The following is a 17,503-nucleotide window of genomic DNA, read 5'->3' on the forward strand; positions in this document are numbered from 1 at the left end:
ATATATATATATATATATACCTATATATATACCTATATATATATATACCTATATATATAGGTATATATATATATATATATATATATATATATATATATATATATATATATATATATATATATATATATATATATATATATATATATATATATATATATATATACGGTATATAACACGACATGCATATATTATACATCAAACTCTTGAGCAGCCTCTGCTCTCACTCATAATGTAGTCTGGGCACCTTTCACCCCGCTGTTTGTCATGGGGGCGTAAACCACGGAACCAGAAGGAAGGAACACCGGAAGAAAGTGCGCCAAAAAACGTCTTTGTTGCCGTTAGCTTGACGTCTCTTTCTTCGATTAATTGTCTGATGCAAAGCTTCTCTATTGGCTTAAAATATGTGAGATTGTGAATCCGCAATGTTTCTACAAGAACTTCTTCAAAAACTTCGTTCGGTACGTCCATTTTTTGTTTTGTTATTTGCCGTTCTGATACGTGTGTCTAATCGTCAAGTTAACGTAAAAGTTGCCGCTGTTACTTCCTGTCTAGGGCGGGCTCTAGGCCGGAACCAGGCAGGGTGACAACATCAATTGTGAACGGAGGCCAGGCTCTTCTCGTGACGCGAGGTTACTCATAATGTCAAAATATAAGCGATGTCATGTATAGTTTTTGAGATATTAACGTTTGTTTGTTTGGCACAACTCACATCATACTAGTTAACTGCCGCGGTTCCGGGTGTTTTGAGGTGATTTATTGTTGTTTTGACATCACCCTGATTGTTATAAGGATGAGGATGCGCTTTCCTGCTTCTCAACAGGTACGGCGATTTCTTGCATTAATTTTGACTCCCTGACACCCGTCTCGCTCGCCGTCCTCTGACCTCTGCACTTGTGGCGGGCTGTGAGTTTTCGCTAGCTATCGCTGCATTGATTTCGCCTACCAACATGGATATTGCCCAGTTAAAACAATTTGCAACATTTACTTTTGTAGTTTTGAGGGGGGGAAAGACCGTGGTCGCAAAATGGAAAGCCAACACCTGACCTGGCGGATCGTGAGGACTTTTCAAACTGAATGGTACCGAAAGAATGAGTGGCGCATGCAGCCAGACTAGCAAGCTGTTGTGCTCCCCGTGTCTACTGTTCTCCACCCAGCGACAGCGTGCATCTACTGCGACCTGAACAATCTACCGAGGGCTGGGCTTGGCTGAAGGCTGCATGACAAATCCACGACCCTCATACACTCTCAGATAGCCAAGCCATAGCCCTGAAAACTTTTGGTAAGACTAGAGTCGCATTGACATGGCGCTGCAGGAGACTGTATCAGAGGCCACAAAGCTGGTCTTATCGATACCTGCTACAACCGCATCTGTGGAGAGGACCTTTTCGGCATAAAACGCATTAAGACTCACAATATACGATGGAACAGGATAGGCTTTCCTCCTTCTTGGCTCTGATTTCAATTGAAAAGGAGAAATTGAGGAATACACCTGATAAGGAAGACTTCTACAATAAAGCATCTTTGTTCCGAGGGGAAGGCGCATGGATCTGCAAATAAAGTGAGTGCCTTGTGGCAGTTCTTACATTATTCGTTTATTTCTCATTTTCTTTCTCTTAATGCTTTGCTCCAATACCGGGGACAGTGCCGTCTGCTCCCTCTTTATCTCTCCCTCCTCTCTCTTTCAAAGTCACCCCCCCCCCCCCCCCTCTCTCCCTCTCTCAGTGCTGCTCCGACACAATTCTATGGTTGATCTTTGGTCATTCAAACGATTAGGTTAAGATAGCCTATGTATTGTCATCATATCCTGCTGGTTCAGGAGTCTAATGATTCGATGCATGTTTGGGTGTTAGGGGTGTGTGATGCTGATATTAGTGCGATAGTGCGTGTGCACTGATGTAGCCTACTTTCGGCTTCTTATATCAAATTCATGTCGACATATATAACTGCATTTTACATCTTTGACAAAGGTCATTTGATTGACTTTGCAGTGGGCTTATTTATTGAGTTAATAATAATTTTTTCGTATGCATGATGGGCTATGATTTGAGCTCTGGCTGCTGCATTAATTGACTATCATGATAATCATCTCTCTGTTTTTGGAACTCCAAATAACCAAGAAGGTGATTTGAAGCTGTGCTAGCTAGCTGCGCTATCGTTAGCTGCCCTGTAGACTGCTGTTTCAAACGACGGTGAGTTGACTTATGAACTTTCATTGTTGGGTGAGCCATTCATTTAACCCATTGATACCTGATGCAGCATTTGTGTGTGTATCCCTTTAAGACCGCGAACCGCGTATGATGCGGTTTGCGGTCTTAAAGGGATACACACACAAATGAGGGATATACACGCAAATGCTGCATCAGGTATCAATGGGTTAAGTAGCTACATCATTTGTAACTATTTAAAATCAAATAAAAATAGCAATTTGCATACAATAACAATAAAAAATTGATTTCAGCAAACTTTTGTTTTCTTAAGCCAGTAAAGCCACATGCTCCTCACTGCTCCTACCATGTTAGTACACTTGACCTTTTCAGTAGCCTACATTGAATTGAAAATGTTGGCACGAGGCACGTAATGTTTTTTCAACATAAACTCCAGTAAAATGCCATGGTGCTAAACATTTTCCATTTCATTGAGTGGACATTCAGATGAAAAGTTATCAACAGGAAGTAACTTAACGCAAATGGTAAAAAGAAAAAAGAAAAGATATAAACCGCACTGTGATGTTGTATGTTGTGATGTTCATGCTGTTTGTGCTTGAGTATGGATCGAGTTTCTTTGTAAGGTCATTATAACGTTATGGTTACTGCTGTAATCAGCATGCTAGCTGTGTGAGTATAGTACAGTATATGGAAATGGCAGGTGTCTGTGGGATGTGATCTGTCCTTGTGTTCATTGTTCTGCTGGTGGTGCATCCCCAGGACCTTGTGCTTCTCCTGCAGCCCCTGCATCATTCTCAATCATCTGCTTGTAGTGACTCTTGAAAAACCCAGCCTGAGAGTAGGAAACACACCGTTACATGGAGAGAAAAGTAATCACAAACACATCAATACAGAATTAGCTGCCCAATAAATAAAAACGTTATAAATAAATTCATAGTATTCTTGACTACTGCTTGTTTGACTTTACGTACTGCCTGGTGTACACACGCACACAGTATTTATTTCATAGTAGTGCTGCCCCCTATTAGTCTATTCATCAATGAGAAGAGTCTCTGTCGACCAAGATTCCATTAGTCGGTTTTAGTCGCGGGAAGAAAACCCACCAACTCCATTCGGGAGCTGTGCCTTGTCGTTAAAAAGTTGTTATACCAGGGTTGCCAACTTTGGGTACCTGACTGGAGTGAGATTTTGATGCCATCAAACTACAAAGCAAGGTGTGTGTGTGTGTGTCCTTGTCCTCGTGTGTATGGAGCATATCTTGACAACCCATTTGTCCGATCTACTTCACACTTAGCGGGTGTATTGCTGGGGAACCAAGGACGTGCAAAGAATCAACTACCGTAAATTCCGGACTATAAGCCGCGGCTTTTTTCCCGTTTTTTGGCCCCTGCGGCTTATATAACGGTGCGTCTTATCTATGGATTTTTTCAGAAAAAAAAAAAAAAAAAAAAAAAATCTCTCTTTTTTAGCACTCTTTCTAACTATAAATCCACTTCTGTTTTAATTTCCTCTCTTGCCCTCTTTTCACCACACCGCGGACACTGTGTGCACTGTAAAAATAAACAACGGTGGTGTTGTGTTATGTTGTTTTGTTGAAATGTTACGGTAATACGGTAAATGGGCGCTTCCTCAAACAGCCATCTCTTTCCCGACAATCCCCTCTGTGCATGACCACTTACATATGGTAATTACGGTAAGCAAACGGCCACAAGCCCATCAACTCCCTCCCCCGACTACCAGGAGAAAATCACAAACTTCGGCGAATTCACACAAAGGAAGATCAAGGAATATTCCATCGAACCGGAGCAGATCATAAATATGGATGAAGTGCCTTTGACGTTCGACCTGCCACTCACTCGGACTGTTAACAAGAAGCGCCCTGGAGGATTCTTTCACCAAAAAAAAGCTTTGCTCGTTCTCGACAGCATGAGAACGAGCAGTAGATGATCATGAGGTGGTTTTTCAGACGTGTCGATATAGCAGTTTATCGCAAAAGTGTAATGGAAACACATTTTTCGCATTTGCACGTCATGTGACCCATATTATCCCTTGGAAAAGGAGCGGAAAATAAGTTTGGTAAGTAAGGTTCGATAGCCGTGTCAAAACCTCCGCAGCAAGTGGAAAACTTTGAAGCAACGCTACCTAGCAGAAAGACGAGTGTTGTGCAAAAGCGTAGCCGGGCAAATTAGATAATGTTTAATGGCAGAAATCGGTCCATGGTGACAGCAGGCTGCCTGTGTGCGCGCATTTGGCACAGCGGCGAGATGAGAGGATGAAAAGCACACACTGGTGCGGTGGTGCTGTCTGAAGTGAATACAGTGACTGTGAGTAGGCTAATACATTGCACACGTTTCAGGTGCAATTATAGAACCAAATCAGCCTTTTCCCCCCTCCATCTCTAAATCGGACCAGTTGTAGGCTATTAGGCTACCTTTTTTCCTCTGCCTGTCGCGCTGACTGCATTCACGCAGCCAGCAACATTTTGCGACTCATTTTCTTTTGAATTGATAATCAGGCTCGTTTATATGCATTGTAACTTCATGTTGGGATTTCCATTGACCATTGGTTGGATTTGAGCATGCAGGGGACGGGATATGGGGCAGATCCCCGTGCGTAATCACTGTGGCAGCTGCTGCAACGGGGAATCACTCAAACGCAACTTCAATGGAAACGCCTACAAGTCGCAATTGTACATTGTCGAAGTTGTAGAAATATCGCAATTCTTTTGCGAAAAACTGTAATGGAAACACAGCTATAGATGAAGAGGAGTTTGTTGGTTTTGAGTGACAATGAAGGAGAGAGGAGAGTGGTTGACGAAGCCACCCTGAACCTGTTCGTTTCCGACACTGAAGATGAGGACTTTGGTGGTTTCAGTACGCAGGAAGAAGAGGAAGACGAGCATTAGTGACTTGACTTCTCTGGTTACAGGTTTGCTGCACATATAGCCTATTGTTGTGTGATTTTGTCTGGGGATTAGTGACCTGACTTTTGTTTTGTTTTGTTGAAATGTTAATAAATGGGAGCTTCCCCAAACAGCCATCGCTTTCCCGACATTCCTCTCTGTGCACGAACCCTTTCATATGGTAATTAAACATCAAAACACCCGCGGCTTATAGACCGGTGCGGCTTATAGAAGAAAAAAATAGTCAATTTTGGTCCCGCGGCTTATACACCGGTGCGTCTTATAGTCCGGAATTTACGGTAATCGATGAATTGCTTGAACTAATGACTTAGTCGACTAAGAAAATCTTTGGTCGACGGTAGGGATGGGCATCGAATTTCGAATTTTCGAATAATCGTTGTTATTATCAAGGTCGACTTTTATTATTGAAATTCGAAATTCGGAAAAAAAAAAAAAAAAAAAAAAAAAACTTTTTTTTTTTTTTTTTTTGTGAAATGTTGCATTGTCTCCCCTGATTCTAAGTATAGTCAAATCGCTTGGTTTGAGCAAGTAAAACAATTTTTATAAGCATTTTAAGCAAGGTTTATGGAAAAATGAATGGCGGATGAAATCCCATGAAGAGGGAGAGGGGGTGACTTTGGCACCCCTTTGGCACTCAGACCTGAGCCTACTAAATATTTAATGAACCACTCATGATTGTCAAAACTGTTTTTTATTTTCGAAAATGTCAATGTCATGTAACATGTTCTTTACTTCAGTGGTGCAATGCTTGTTTGAGCTAAAAATCCACAGCAGAAGCTTTTTATATTAATTAATAAAGCCGTAGACTTAGAATAAGGGGAGACAATGCAACATTTCACTCACAAAAAAAAAAAAAAAAAAAATTACATTTTTTATTTTTATTTTCGAATTTCGAATTAAATTCGAATTTGGCCAGCGAATTTCGAATAGTGTTTTTGCTAGAAATGCCCATCCCTAGTCGACGGCAGCCCTAACGCATAGATACTGAAAGTGTATACCATAATTCCCCCACACACTGCGATGCAAAACGCATTTCAAACAAACCAAAGAACAAATGCTCATAGAAAGCTGGACATCCAATAACAGACCCCAGAAGCCTTCATTGGCCAATCAGAATAGAGTATTCAGAAAAGCAGTGTAATAACCTGAAATATTATCCACAGTGTGTTACCTTATATAAGCCAGCAGTGATCAAAGCCAGCAGAACCAGCCCTCCCAGGCATGCTCCAATAATCTCTTTGGTGAGGTCTGTTTCAGTATACACTTCTACCTGTGCCTCAATCTAAGAAGTTGGGAGTGACATTTGGATCAAAAATCACATTCAGTCTTTTAAACACTTATAAGTTAAACAAATGTGTAATTACCCTTCTGACAGGGGGGTTATTTTGGGACCCTGTTGAAAAGAAGATGTACTGGTCTCTGTCGTACTCCAGAGTGGCTGTGCTGATCAGGAGGAATTTGGCAGACATAACTCCAATCTATGGGTTTGACACAAAGAGGGAGTAGGATGAGCACTCGTTTCATTTGAGCTTTAGCTCTGCAGATTTAACATAAAATATCATGAATCAATGTGTTCAATATTACAGATAGAATACACGTTACTTACCTGTTCTATCCATCCAGAACTAAGATTGGCAGAGATATTGTAAATGTCGCGGTCATCTTTCCCCATGAACTTATTGCATTTGAACACTGAGCACCTGGCTACAGAGCAGTCCTATGGATGATTAAGAGAGGGAATATATTTATTACTGAAAGCAAAGAAAACTCTAAGACAATGTAATGTATTTTTTTGGGGAGTATTTTTGGGGCATTTTGCCTTTATTAGACAGGACAGTAGGCAGACAGGAAAGGTGGGGAGAGAGAGGGGATGAACATGCAGCAAAGGACCTTGGGTCAGATTTGAACCTGCGTCAGCCACCTGAAGGACGTAGCCTCAGTGGTACGCGTGCTACCAGGTGAGGCACCAGGACGCACATGCAGTGTAATGTAAGTGAATAGTTTTAAGAAATATGCCTGCATATCTACAAGCAGCTACAGGTACAACACTTACTAAATGCCATAATGGACATTTCTAACTATAGCCTGTTGCCATTTTTCTAGGGAACATTGCATATGAAAAATATTTACCACGGTCTGATTTTTCTTTAGCTGATCCACAAAATCTGGGACAGTAGGTTCCTCATCTTTGTATCTTTGGCAGCCTTGAATCTGAAATAGAGCGGTTTCATGTTAGCCCAACTGAGAATATGATGTGAACCCATGACGAGAGGACGTTTCACCTCAGTCACCGGAGTCATTCAGTTATAGAAGTCACTTGAAAACGGCAATCTGGACAATTTATCGGCCAGATCAGCCCCAGGACGAGGACGGCCGGGAAGGATTATGGACGAATTAGCGGACGTTATTGTGGCGTCTTTGGTTGCGTTGGCTAAGGGGAAGTGGATACTAACGTTAGCATGAGCCAGGAGCTAACTGCCTGCTTCCACTGGGGCTGATGTGAGCTGGACGCGACCAAACAAACACGGAATTGATCTGTTACTGCATTCATACAATGTTCCATAACGCTGCTGTCGTTCCAGGACCTCGAATCTCCAAAACAGACACTTTTCAGGAAGTAAAAAAAACCTGTTTGCTCTTAAACTACTGGACCAAATGTCGTCCAAGTTGGCACATGTCTTAATTATAGTTAGTTTCCCGCTGAATGTGTCATTACTTTATAAATATCTTACCTGGATAAGCTCAAATGATGTTGTTTATATTATGAGTCCGACTTGGAAGCGCTTTCTCACGGCCAGTCAAGCGGGAGAGAGTCGCATACTCATGCACGAGCCCCCAAGCTCCAGGCCGCGGGGGCGCGCGTAGCAGCAGCAGCAGCCCTCCTCGCTCTCATGGCCGAATGGGGGCTTTCGCATGGGGTGAGAAATAGTCTGACATAACGTAACGTTAACGTTACTTTATTCTCGTCAGAAAGCACTCCGATTTGCATGTTAAAACAGGTTTGCAGCCTAGGAATAACTGGAAAACATTTGATTGATATATTAACGTCAGAGGAAGCCAGGATTAGTCAAAACGATATGAGAAATACACAGCGCGTCTGCCGTGTGTCTTTTCCGGGTTTATTGTCCTGCGTGGGGGGGTACACACGGAGGTAGGGGGGGAATTTCGAGGTTTGACTGACAGATTGAGGGCGAATGGCGTTACGAGATTTACTCACAAGCTCGTTTTAATGCTTTTCCATTGGTTGCATTTGTTAAAAACCACACAGAGACGTGAAGGGTGACCAATGGCATTGATTCATGACAAAAAATAAAAAAGTGAAAAAAGTGACATTCGAGGTCCTGGCCCGACAGCGACGATAAGCATAACGGTAGTAAATCCACACAAGATAACAAGAGTTATCTTAAGGCACAGATTTTTGTCATTTTCATAGGATTTGTTGGCGGTAAGCATTAATCAATCTGAATGCATTGAAAAACACCAGCCTTGTCCTTTAAACACTCATAACTATAACTGCATGAACAATATAGCCACAGAGACATGTAAGTTTCAGCAGCTTTGAGCTTCCACATATGTCACCTGGATACTTCTAGGATCTGCCCAGATGTCTTTGTCACCAAGCTTCACTGGCACCTTGAACACCACAGTCATATTGAGCGCTCTCAAAACATTTAACACCTGACAGGAGAGGGAGGACAAAGGGCAGATTAGTCTGTAATAACCCCCAGGGTCAATGAAGCTTAAAATCATTCTATAAGATATTTTACCTTGATTGAATGTTCGACTGGTTTCTGCAAATTATTATTTCCAAAACTGAAATTGGTGTAGCTGAGTGAACTGAAAAGAAAAATTAAGTGATATTTTATTATGTAACACAGTTTAATTTTAAAGTTCTAAAATAAATGATCCATCGTATATGTTTCTAAAATAGAATAGGAAAAACACAAACCTTTCAATTGAAATTGAAGCAAAAATGCTGTACTTCACAGCGATTTCTTTCATTTTGTAAAGTTCACTTTCTTGGGAGTGCTCATTTCCGCTAAAATAGATGAGGAATTAATTTAATGTATGTTAACACGTTCACTGCCATTGACGAGATATCTCGGCTTACATAATCCAACGGTTGACTGCCAAAGACGAGATATCTCGGCTTAAATTTTTTTTTTTTTTTTTTACGGTGGGACGTGGATCCAACCCTTTTACGTCTTTTATACAAATATTGGAGGTATTGAATGTGTATAATCTATTTTACCGACCCACTGAGTGGCGACATGTCTCTCCAGAGTAGGAAGAGGCAAGCCAAAACTTCAGGGAAAAGCGCGAGGAAGCCGTTCTCATACTGTAAAATGGATGGCAAAAACGCTTTCGCTTTCGCACCGACGCACAGCGGTGGCAACGGTGGGGGGTTCCAAGAATAGACTGGGTGCACACTTTGAAACACGCAGCATAAATAAGCGCAGAATCGCAAGAGCTTCATCAGAGCTCTCAACCGAAATGCCAAGAAACGAGCGAGCCCCATCCAGCGAGCCCCATCCAGACTGCCAGGCAGCAGCCAGGCAGCAGCAACTCGTTTGTGACAGACCCGCTGCAGAGCCAAGGAGGGCGGAGGAGAACGCCCACAGAGGGAGGAGTTTGAAGCAGAGAGGGGTTTCCTGCTGTTATGGAGGAAATTACTGTTCAAAACTATTGTTTAGATGTCTGACGTCTTACTGATGCCAAAAATGAATGGTTAAAGTGACTGTTCTATCGAATTTCACAAAAAGCCGTTTATCTCAGAATAAATTTTCTGATGCTGAAACCATGCTGTATTCAACTGCTAATGCTTACATAACTACTAACTCTACAAACTAACTCTTTTAGACAGAGAAAGCACACATTCTATTAGTTCTTTTGAGATATTGTGTGTTCACAAAATCCTAACAGAAACGAATCCTCGGCTCTTGAAAGATGAGCCAGAATCCTAAAAAAAAAACCTTGGCAGAAGCTAACTACAGTATTGAAAAATGGCTGGCAGTGAATGTGTTAAGAAACACACACACACACACACACACACACACACACACACACACACACACACACACACACACACACACACACACACACACACACACACACACACACACACACACACACACACAGTTTGTAGTGTTTAAGATTTCCAGATGAATAGTACCTGGTGGCATTTGCAGTAATATGAATCTTCCTGTCAAGTTGACTGTTGCTGTCTATCCCATAGGAGACGATGAAGAGGGCCTAGAATGAAACGGATGATATTTGTTGACTCAAAATTCTGTCTTGTAATCACAGCGCCTCCTGTGTTGGTTAACGGTCACTGCAGCAGTGTGAGACCTGAAGAAAGGCTTGGCCACAAAGGACGAACCTTGGTGTTGCTTTTGAAAATAGGCTTGTCAATGGTGCAGTCAGTCTTTCCCCGTGTTAAACCGTCTTCACTGTCTACAGAGTTGCATTCGACTCTTCCAACTCTTCCCTTTATGAAAATGAAGAAAACAAAAATGTCAACCAGAAACACTGCATGATGTTCACATCACCATGAATGATGAATCAGGGAAGATGACCCTGAAACTGATATATATATATACGTTACCTGCAGTGATAATGCTGTGAACTTCCTGTACGAGAGCTCAGCTGGGTATGTGAGAATGACGCGACTGTTGTAAGAGTTTTCCTCTGTGTTCTCCACTGACACGGTGACGTTCAACAATTCATCAATGCCCACTTTAACCACTGAAGATCTGACAGATGATATGAGAAAAGAGACGACTGAAACATGTCACCCCTCCACACACACAAAAAAGGCTGGCACACCTTGTGCCAATCCATAACAAAATGCATCATCTCTCCATGTTCATCAAGATTAGATTTAGCAGTTATGGCCTATCCAAGTTCAAAAGTTTGCCCTTTAGTTATACAGTAGCAATACCACTTGTACTTTTTCTATGCCAGAGCATAGTGACAAAATGCATCATCACTGCAAGTTTGATCAAAATTGGACCAGTGGTGTCTGAGATTAAAAAGAAAATACAATTGAGCCAATCAGTGTGATGTTTTGTCCCAAATTAATCATGTTACCAAGTTTCATCAGAATGAAACAATCACAGTGCACCCATCAGGCTTATCAGTGTCATTGTTTAAATGTCAGAACACAGAGCTACAATGTATCATCCTTGCTCTACACAGCCCAACCCTCTCACCTGGTGAAGTTGAAATCCACTTTGAGCAAATCAACACATTTGCCATCAGCGCCACAGTTGATCTCAAACCCTAACTGTGGTAGAGGGGATGAAGTCAACCATGTGAATACAAACGGTTTGTAGCAAACAATAAACAGCCAACAATGACATGATAAATGATAAAACTGCCTACTTAACTGTCATACATAAATGGAATTTACATTAAAGTTTAAAGTAGAAAAAAAGGAACGCTGCTTGGCTTAAAAATGTGTGATCAAAGTGGAGAGGTGCTCATTCGGAGGTGGGGTTCTTGTCTTGCATTAAAGTTTGTTTAAAAATACTTCTGGCCATTCTGTTTGCACTGGAAAATACTGAAGTTAGTTGACTTCAAACTAAGTTTACATTGTCTCATCAGTACGCATTTTGACACTAGGGGCTGTGAAACTCATCAATAACTCACTAAATAGTGTAAACCACACAACCTTTAATTAAAAAAACAAGTTGTTTTCTTAATTCCACAAAACTTGTAAAATATTTATGATAAAGTTGTAAATATGTATGTATGTAATGTAACACAGCCAGGACATAAAATATGATGGCCTTCTGATGACATGCAATGTAACAGAAAGCTCCTTATTTTATATTAATTAAAAATTCAGTTTATGAACTAAGACTCAGTAAAGATCATCCACATACCAGAGCTGTTAGCAAATAATTAAAACAAATAAATAAAGGAAATCACTCATAAAAGAAAACTTACAGGATGGTTGGTTTTGGTCTGAGCCTGCTGGGCAAGACTTGGCTTGAGCTTCTCCACAGAAGGTATACCCTCAAAGGTGAATCTAAGCTCATTAGAAAGTTCATTGAGAGCATCATCTGGACAAGCCTGTAACAAGAAAGCACTGTGATGAAAAAACGATCAGCGCTGTACAGAACAAAACTGAGATTTTTCAGTAATGTGACATTACTGTTACTATTGGGACAGGCTCTGGACAGCAGGTCACCCAGCCGTCCCAAGGGTCCTGTTGTTGCTGTAGTTCATACTGAACTACTAGGTTCATGTAATGTTATTCAAAACCCAACAGAATCAAACTGCCATATAAACAACACACCTCAATGAAGAATTTATGCTTAAAGCATCGTTGTCGTTGGAGGTCAAGAGTAAAAGATTTGGTCTCCTCTCGTTTCCGATCGATGTCCATTGAAGCTCGGTGGTTTGGGGGCTTGCGGGTGAAATCCAGTGTGAAAGTATAATTAATCTTTGCTTGAGCTGGAACAGATTAAAGTTTCATTAAAGGGTTAACGTCATACATAAGTATTCAAGTAGAGAGAGAATGGTTTATAAAATTTGTTTATAAAAAGTAAGGAAGGTCACAAACCTGTCTGTACTTGTGAGTGTGGCGTCATGGTAAAGCAGATTTTAGCTGTGTTCCTCAAGGGATTTGAGCAGTCCTCATCGTTATGAAGAGGAATTCTGGTTGGGTTGAATGACACTTGTGCTTTTACCATTACTATAGGCTGTGATCTGGAAGTGGGCAGAACAGAGGAAGCAAACTTTAGCCAAATATATGAATAATTTCCTTTGCTTTGTAATTCTTATAGTTGAATAGTACAGTAAGCACTTGATTAGTCTTTTTATGGTACGATAAAATAAGAGGGATACCACTCAAATTGAGAACTGGTGTATCTTCTTCTAACTGCCTGATACCATCCAGTTAGTATTTGTTAACAATAATATGTCCTAAAGTTAGTAACAATACAAGAGACTACTCTGTGTCTGTGTCTAATGTAGAGATGGAAGACTGTCTTTGTGGGCTCATGTTTGTCTGAGCTAAAGTTTCAGCCAAAGAATAGCCTATAATATGATGGTATTGTTACTGGAAGATGTGCCCTTATCTCGCCCGATTGGTGTCTATGAGGTTCGGAACAGTTGGCTTTCACACTGGCAAGTGTTCCGTGCCCGGGCACGCCAAAGCCCTCCCCAGACCACCTTTTCAAGTGGATCCTGTCACAGTTCCCTGTTGCGGGTGCAGAACGGAACGGAACGGAACGGAACACAACGTTCACACTCGCAAGTGTTCAGAAACTGGGGTCAATTTGGGGACAAGTGTGCTCGGGAACGGTACCGGGGCGCCAGTGAGAAAGCACCCTTACTGTAAGGTTGTAACTGTATTGATACAAGCTATTTTAATTATTCTGTGCTTGTTTATAATTGTCTTGCCTTATTATACCTTTGGTCTTTGGTGTGCTTATTCTGATGTACAAGCACTTTGTAACATTTTAAGAAAGGTGCTATACAAATAGTTTATTTTATTATTATTATCATAATGCTGATTTGGTGGACATATCCCACAGTGTAACATAGTAAGGCAAGCAGATGACAGTGTTCTGAATAAACACCTGCAGCATCAGAGACAATAGTGTTTGCCCTAGCTGCATCCAGTAAAATCACTGACCAAAGACTAATAAACGTTAGACACTGGGTGTTGTTGAGTATATCCAGGTAACGTTAGCTGCTATTAGTTTGATAAAGGGAGCAAAGATTGTTGAAACCATAGCCGCATATTCAGATAGCTGCTAAATTATAGATGGTCTACCAGACAGCATGCATAATCAGATAGTCAAGTATTTTTGAAGATTGCGAGCAGCTAGCTGGCTGCTTTCACGACTGTGTTGTCACATATGCTGCATGTGTGAGCAGCTTACTAGCTGCTAATGACAACATCGCTAATGCTACCCATCAACAGTAAAATGCTAACTAGCGATCTCATTCATGCCAGCCAGCTGACGCTAGCTACTGTAGAACTATTGTCTGCTGCAACTGTAGCTTTGTCTCCCATGTACAAAACCATATCTGACACATTTTAATTCCATCTGTTTATGTGAGTCTTCATGCCAGCTAGCTAACACGTAGTTGGCTTGTTTACAGAGCGGCAGAACCCTTCCGCTCTTCCGCTGATGAGTGGATCACATGCTTTTTTTCAACGGACATCATTGGTTCCATGCAGTGTTGTTGCCTTCACGTCCAACTCGAAAAGACAACCACAGCATTAAAAATTAGACATTGCTGCCTGCAATACGACGAAGAATCGATTCTTGGGAGTTGGGAGTCCATCCAGGAATCGTGGCATTAAGAATCGCGATCCTTTCAAGAATCGATTTTTTTAAGCACCCCTAGTAGGAACCCTGTAGTATGATGGGGAGTGGACCCTATTCTACTGCCCCTGCTCAGCGGAGATGCTGCGTGTGGGAAGCACTGTGACCTCTCTGGATTAGACAAGTAGAGAAAACCAGCATCAGCCAAACCAATTTGTTGCCAAATGCTTTGGGATTCAAAACATTAACATTGATTTCCATGGTCAGAAAAAGTCACCAGATTTTTCGCTAGTCACTTTTGAGAAATAAAGTCACCAGGGTGGTCTGAAAAGTCGTTAGGTCTCGTGATAATGTCGCCAAGTTGGCAACACTTGGTGCGCCTGTGGTGTGTGTGTGTGTGTGTGTGTGTGTGTGGTGTGTGTATGTGTGTGTGTGTGTTATCATAAGTACTGTGTGTGCTACACAAAATGTGCATCAGCTTCATTTTCATCGCTATTCATTGTAACATAGGCGTTTTCTTTATTTTTTCAACTTCCGTCCCAAATCCGTCCCCAAATTAATTTATATCCTCGCCGACTGTATTTTTATCATCCCTGGGATGACGTGAGGTCCTGAAGCTAGAGCCCTGCTTCAGCTGTATTCCACTTCAAATCGTGGAACTCACAAAACTGCTATGCTTACAATCTCATAGAAAGTGATTTAAAAAAATACAATACACATTATATAAGGGAGTACAACAATAACACAGTTACCTGAGTAAGAGCACTTTGCCCTTTGAGCCCACTGCCAAATCAGGAAGCCCGTCTCCACTAAGATCAAAAGAAGACTGACTGATCGACAGGCCAAAGAACTGCAGTCCTGACTGGACTTCAGAGCCAGCAATTCTCTATGTAAATTGGGGAGAATATTTTCATTTACGTGATCAAAATTGTAATCTCTGGGTTGTATTTTCATAGCTATGAAAATAGCTTCAGTTTCGTAGCTGCTGTAGCTTTGATTCTCACACACCTGTGATGTAGGGTCGATTGTTCCTCTTCCACCATTGAATATATAAATGCTTCCTTGACCATCATTCTCCAAAGGTGCCCCAACAGCCAAATCATTGAATCCATCACTGTTAAGGTCAGGCAGTGGGGCAAGAGACGACCCAAACCTTCCTTTTCCAACTGCATCCCCTTTGAGTATTAGTGGAGCTTCGAATCGACAGTCAACGTTCTGGTGTGTGTGTGTGTGTGTCTGGGGGAGGGGGGGGAGAGATGAGAATTAATGTTTTAAACGTCACGCCCAATAGCAAATGGAGATGGATTTAAATGCACAAAATAAAACCACAATTTACCGAAACAGTTATGCTGCAGATGTAAACCCTTCCCTCTCTATCTGTGTCCATGAACATAGGAGCAGATATGAGGATTACGTCAGTGTACTGGTTAGGGTCATGGTCCACATCCATGGCACAAACCTCGGCCCCAAAATATGCACCAATCTGAAACTGTATGAGCCATAAATCATCCATATAAACCAATATAAAGAAGAAGAAATGTTTCCATTTAAGAAAATATTGTTCTGCTTTACATTGCCTTCTAAGAATAGCAATCCAATTGTTTGAGCACAAACCTCAGGGTCAATCATTTGTTCCTTCCATTTAGAGGGGTCACTCATTTGTCTAGTAGTTGTCGAGAGAGCGATTACTATCCCTCTGTGATTGTATCTTGGTGCGCCTGCAATTGTTACAATGCCATTCTGTGTTTTGGCAATTGCCATGGAGTAACCTAGGATAAAAGAGCACAGATGAGGCCAGGATGTATTTGGATTTGTTTAGCATCAAATCCTGTATCTTGCATTCATGCATTGATAGAACATTGTCTGTTTCTATGGAGAAAAAATGTTTTATGTTCAGCAAACAGTGAATATGTTTGCAGGCCAGCTACTGAACTATTGACCTTTTTTACAGCATCCATGTTGTGCCTAAAATGCAGGTTGAACACAGGTGCAACCGAAACATTAATGAAGGTTTCCAACTTCCAAATCCATTTAGATGTTCCAGTGCTTTGGCCCCCATTAATGTTTGGGTTGCACCTGTGTTTACCCTGCCTTTTAGACACAAAATGGCTCCTGTGAAATAGGCCTATTGCTGTTATGCCACCATAGACTGTCCATCCAAAACAGGACCTGAAATACAAGGCAATATTCCTCATTTAACTAATCCCTTCCGCAAAGCTCTCTCATATGCGCCATCCATCTCATGTTGCCTTTTTCTTGTTTCCAAGTTGTGCATTAAATTCATAGTTTGGTATTAATGTTCTTACCTAGATAACTGTCGTGCTGCATATAATCAGCCTCAGGGGTGGCGGTTCTCTGGCTTCTGCTGGAGTATACCTGGTAGCCCCCCTTCCATCCGAAGGCACCAACAGTAGCCATCTGAATTCCCCCCTAAGTAGACAATCTTTATTGAACAATCTTTCCTGATCCATTTTGTTCCATATTTCCATAAAGTTCTAAGCTATTTCATGATGAAGTTGAAGTACAATTGTGCGTTCACCATGAAGAAAATCCAGAGAAATGAGTAAAGAAGTAAATATATACAGAGAAATACGTCCGTTACATTCTGTATTATTGGTCTCTTTTTCAGCAACAAAGGCGTGAGCGTTTGTGTGTGTGTGTGTGTGTGTGTGTGTGTGTGTGTGTGTGTTGATTACCCCATCAGGCACATAAACTGCACTGAATCCCTCCTGAGCCATTTCCATTTTCAGCGAGTCGCCACTAGATTGAGATCCTGTGATAGCAAAATGAATGAAGACAGTAATGATTTCTTAATGTAACACTCTGTGTCCATAACGAGCCATGCATTTCACTAGGCCTGTGAATCTTCACTGGCTTCACGATTCGATTCGATTACGATTCAGAGGGCTATGATTCGATTATAAAACGATTATCGATGCATCTTAAATCGATGCATCACTTTTTTTCCCCAATACATGATTTATTTTTTCTCACTTTATTTTTTCTCACTGTGTGGCTACTTTTAACATAAAGTGCATTTGGAATTGCATTGTATTATGATCCATAATTAAAATAAACAAATGCATTTATTTTATTAATACAAATGCTGCCCTCTGTTACAAGAGTTA

The 17,503-nt window shown here is 41.3% G+C and overlaps 2 protein-coding genes across 4 annotated transcripts in view; one reads left to right on the forward strand and one right to left on the reverse strand.

The window, feature by feature from the left end:
• Window positions 1-1,210, forward strand: part of LOC310775686 (uncharacterized protein) — a gene marked incomplete at its 3' end in the record, with an annotated part of 47,215 nt that extends 46,005 nt beyond the window's left edge. The window contains exon 53 of the mRNA XM_083635835.1: window positions 1,155-1,210. Within this exon, the coding sequence (XP_083491961.1) occupies window positions 1,155-1,210 (56 nt within the window). The remainder of the gene's footprint in view (window positions 1-1,154) is intronic.
• Window positions 1,211-2,529: 1,319 nt separating this feature from the next.
• Window positions 2,530-17,129, reverse strand: LOC310776002 (integrin alpha-M-like). Of its 3 annotated transcripts, none has more exons than XM_083636139.1 (21): window positions 17,072-17,129; window positions 16,682-16,805; window positions 15,990-16,144; window positions 15,712-15,864; window positions 15,384-15,590; window positions 15,128-15,261; window positions 12,659-12,804; window positions 12,392-12,549; window positions 12,040-12,165; window positions 11,301-11,374; window positions 10,694-10,841; window positions 10,469-10,576; window positions 10,262-10,341; window positions 9,038-9,127; window positions 8,856-8,925; window positions 8,668-8,766; window positions 7,219-7,299; window positions 6,695-6,805; window positions 6,453-6,566; window positions 6,260-6,370; window positions 2,530-2,997 (listed from the first exon to the last, which is right to left on the reverse strand). In XM_083636139.1, the coding sequence occupies exons 1-21, from the start codon at window positions 17,117-17,119 to the stop codon at window positions 2,896-2,898; spliced, it is 2,439 nt and encodes an 812-aa protein (XP_083492265.1). In that variant the 5' UTR covers window positions 17,120-17,129; the 3' UTR covers window positions 2,530-2,895. The 3 variants fall into 3 exon arrangements, with proteins under 3 accessions (XP_083492265.1, XP_083492264.1, XP_083492266.1); XM_083636138.1 differs by having other exon boundaries at window positions 15,384-15,611; XM_083636140.1 differs by lacking the exon at window positions 9,038-9,127 and having other exon boundaries at window positions 15,384-15,611.
• Between the last annotated feature and the right edge of the window lie 374 nt (window positions 17,130-17,503).

Source organism: Poromitra crassiceps, assembly GCF_964638095.1.
Source record: "Poromitra crassiceps genome assembly, chromosome: 4".
NCBI classification, from domain to species: Eukaryota; Metazoa; Chordata; class Actinopteri; order Beryciformes; family Melamphaidae; genus Poromitra; species Poromitra crassiceps.